This window comes from Palaemon carinicauda, chromosome 32 (assembly GCF_036898095.1).
Source record: "Palaemon carinicauda isolate YSFRI2023 chromosome 32, ASM3689809v2, whole genome shotgun sequence".
Classification (NCBI taxonomy): domain Eukaryota; kingdom Metazoa; phylum Arthropoda; class Malacostraca; order Decapoda; family Palaemonidae; genus Palaemon; species Palaemon carinicauda.
In genome coordinates this window covers 65,401,295-65,403,009 of record NC_090756.1, presented here as the reverse complement: position 1 = coordinate 65,403,009, position 1,715 = coordinate 65,401,295, and the positions used below count along the sequence as shown (strand labels likewise).

At 54.9% G+C, this 1,715-nt stretch overlaps 1 protein-coding gene across 1 annotated transcript; it reads left to right on the top strand.

Moving 5' to 3' along the window:
- Positions 1-260: 260 nt before the first annotated feature.
- Positions 261-1,427, top strand: LOC137625635 (uncharacterized). Its single transcript, XM_068356545.1, has 2 exons — positions 261-789; positions 1,192-1,427. The coding sequence occupies exons 1-2, from the start codon at positions 261-263 to the stop codon at positions 1,425-1,427; spliced, it is 765 nt and encodes a 254-aa protein (XP_068212646.1).
- The last annotated feature ends 288 nt before the right edge of the window (positions 1,428-1,715 follow it).

The following is a 1,715-nucleotide window of genomic DNA, read 5'->3' as shown; positions in this document are numbered from 1 at the left end:
CAACGGCTCCTGACGACGACGACGAGATCAACGTTCTAGCAAGAAGGAAACCACCGCAACCGACACGTCCGAACCCTAGGCCTATCCCAGCATGGTGCTTCTACCCCCAACAGTTCGGCAGCGACGCCAAGAAATGTAGAGCACCGTGCAACTTCCCTAGAAGATGATGCCAGAAGAGACCACCTACCACCATCGCAGCTGCAGGAAACCAAAACAAGAATGGTTTCTATATCCTCGACACCGTCTCCAGCCGTAGACTCATGGTTGTCACCGGCGCTATGCAGTCAACGTTCCCGCCGTCACAAGCCGAACTAGACCATGGTCCTAGCAAAGACGCCCCCTCACTCGTCGCCGCCAACGGATCTCCCATACGGTGTTATGGGACCAGGACCCTCAGGATATCTATCATTGGCCGTTCGTATTCCTGGCCCTTCGCCATCGCTGACATCAGTCACCCCCTCCTCGATGCAGATTTCTTCGCTTACTACGAACCACTTGTTGACGTTGCTGGGAAACGCCTAGTAGACACAGGAACCTGCCAGTCCCGCGCCCTAGGAGCCTGCCCTGCCACAATATTTATATCCGCTGTAACGACGCAGCCCTACGCCGACCTCCTGCAAGAATTTCCTGATGTTTCCAAGCCCGAGGTCCGACACTCGCCGAGATCTCCCTCCAAGCACGGGATCTACCACCACATCACGACAATGGGACCTTCTACTCACGCCAAATTCCGCCGCCTCCCGCTCCAGAAGCTGAAGGACGTCAAACGCGCCTTTGAGGACATGGAACGTATGGGTATCTGTAAGAAAGCATCGAGCCCCTGGGCATCTACCCTACACATGGTAAAGAAGCCTGACGGGACCTGGAGACCTTGCGGCGACTACAGGCGCCTCAACTTCATCACAACGCCCGACCACTACCTCCTGCCCAACATGCAAGACCTGACGAACGCGTTGCATGGTGCGAAATACTTTACCGAGATGGACCTTCTCAAGTCTTACTTCCAGGTCCCCATATTTCCCGAGGACATTCCGAAAACTGCAATTGTGACACCGTTCGGATCCTATACCTTCGCATACTCAACCTTCGGTCTACGCAATGCGGGGGCGACCTTCCAACGACTAATGGATAGCATCATGGGCGACCTACCATTCTGCGTCTGCTACGTAGACGACATCCTGATATTCTCAGGAACCAAGGAGGAACACCGGAGGCACGTCCGCGTCGTCCTCAAAAGCCTACAGGAGAATGGCCTGGTCGTACGTTTCGACAAATGCAAGTTCGGAGTGGAAGGAGTGGACTTTCTCGGTCATCGCGTATCCTCGTGCGGGGTAAAACCCATGGCAACCAAGGTGGATGCCATCAGAAAGTTCCCGGTACCTACGACCCCTCAAAGACGTCCTGAAGGGAAAGGCGAAGAAACTTGAGTGAGGTTTTCCCTAACAAAACGCATTCACCCGGACAAAGGACGCCCTCACAAAAGCCATCACCCTGGCTTATTTCGACGATAAAGCACCCCTGCGACTGACGACCGATGCCAGCAATTTGCCTGTGGGGCTGTGCTGGAACAGCTCGTCGATGGTTCTCCTCGACCGCTGGCATTCTTCAGCAGGAAATTGAAACCCGCCAAAACAAGATACAGCACTTTCGACAGGGAACTCCTCGCCGTCTACCTCACCGTCCGCCACTTCAGGCACATCCTGGAGGGCACACCC

What these genes read in the sequence shown, in the direction of transcription:
- LOC137625635 (XM_068356545.1), top strand. Translation starts at nt 261, where the DNA reads ATGGTTGTCACCGGCGCTATGCAGTCAACGTTCCCGCCGTCACAAGCC. An exon ending in CGCCTTTGAGGACATGGAAC is followed by an intron (nt 790 to 1,191) that starts GTATGGGTATCT and finishes TGATATTCTCAG; the next exon opens with GAACCAAGGAGGAACACCGG.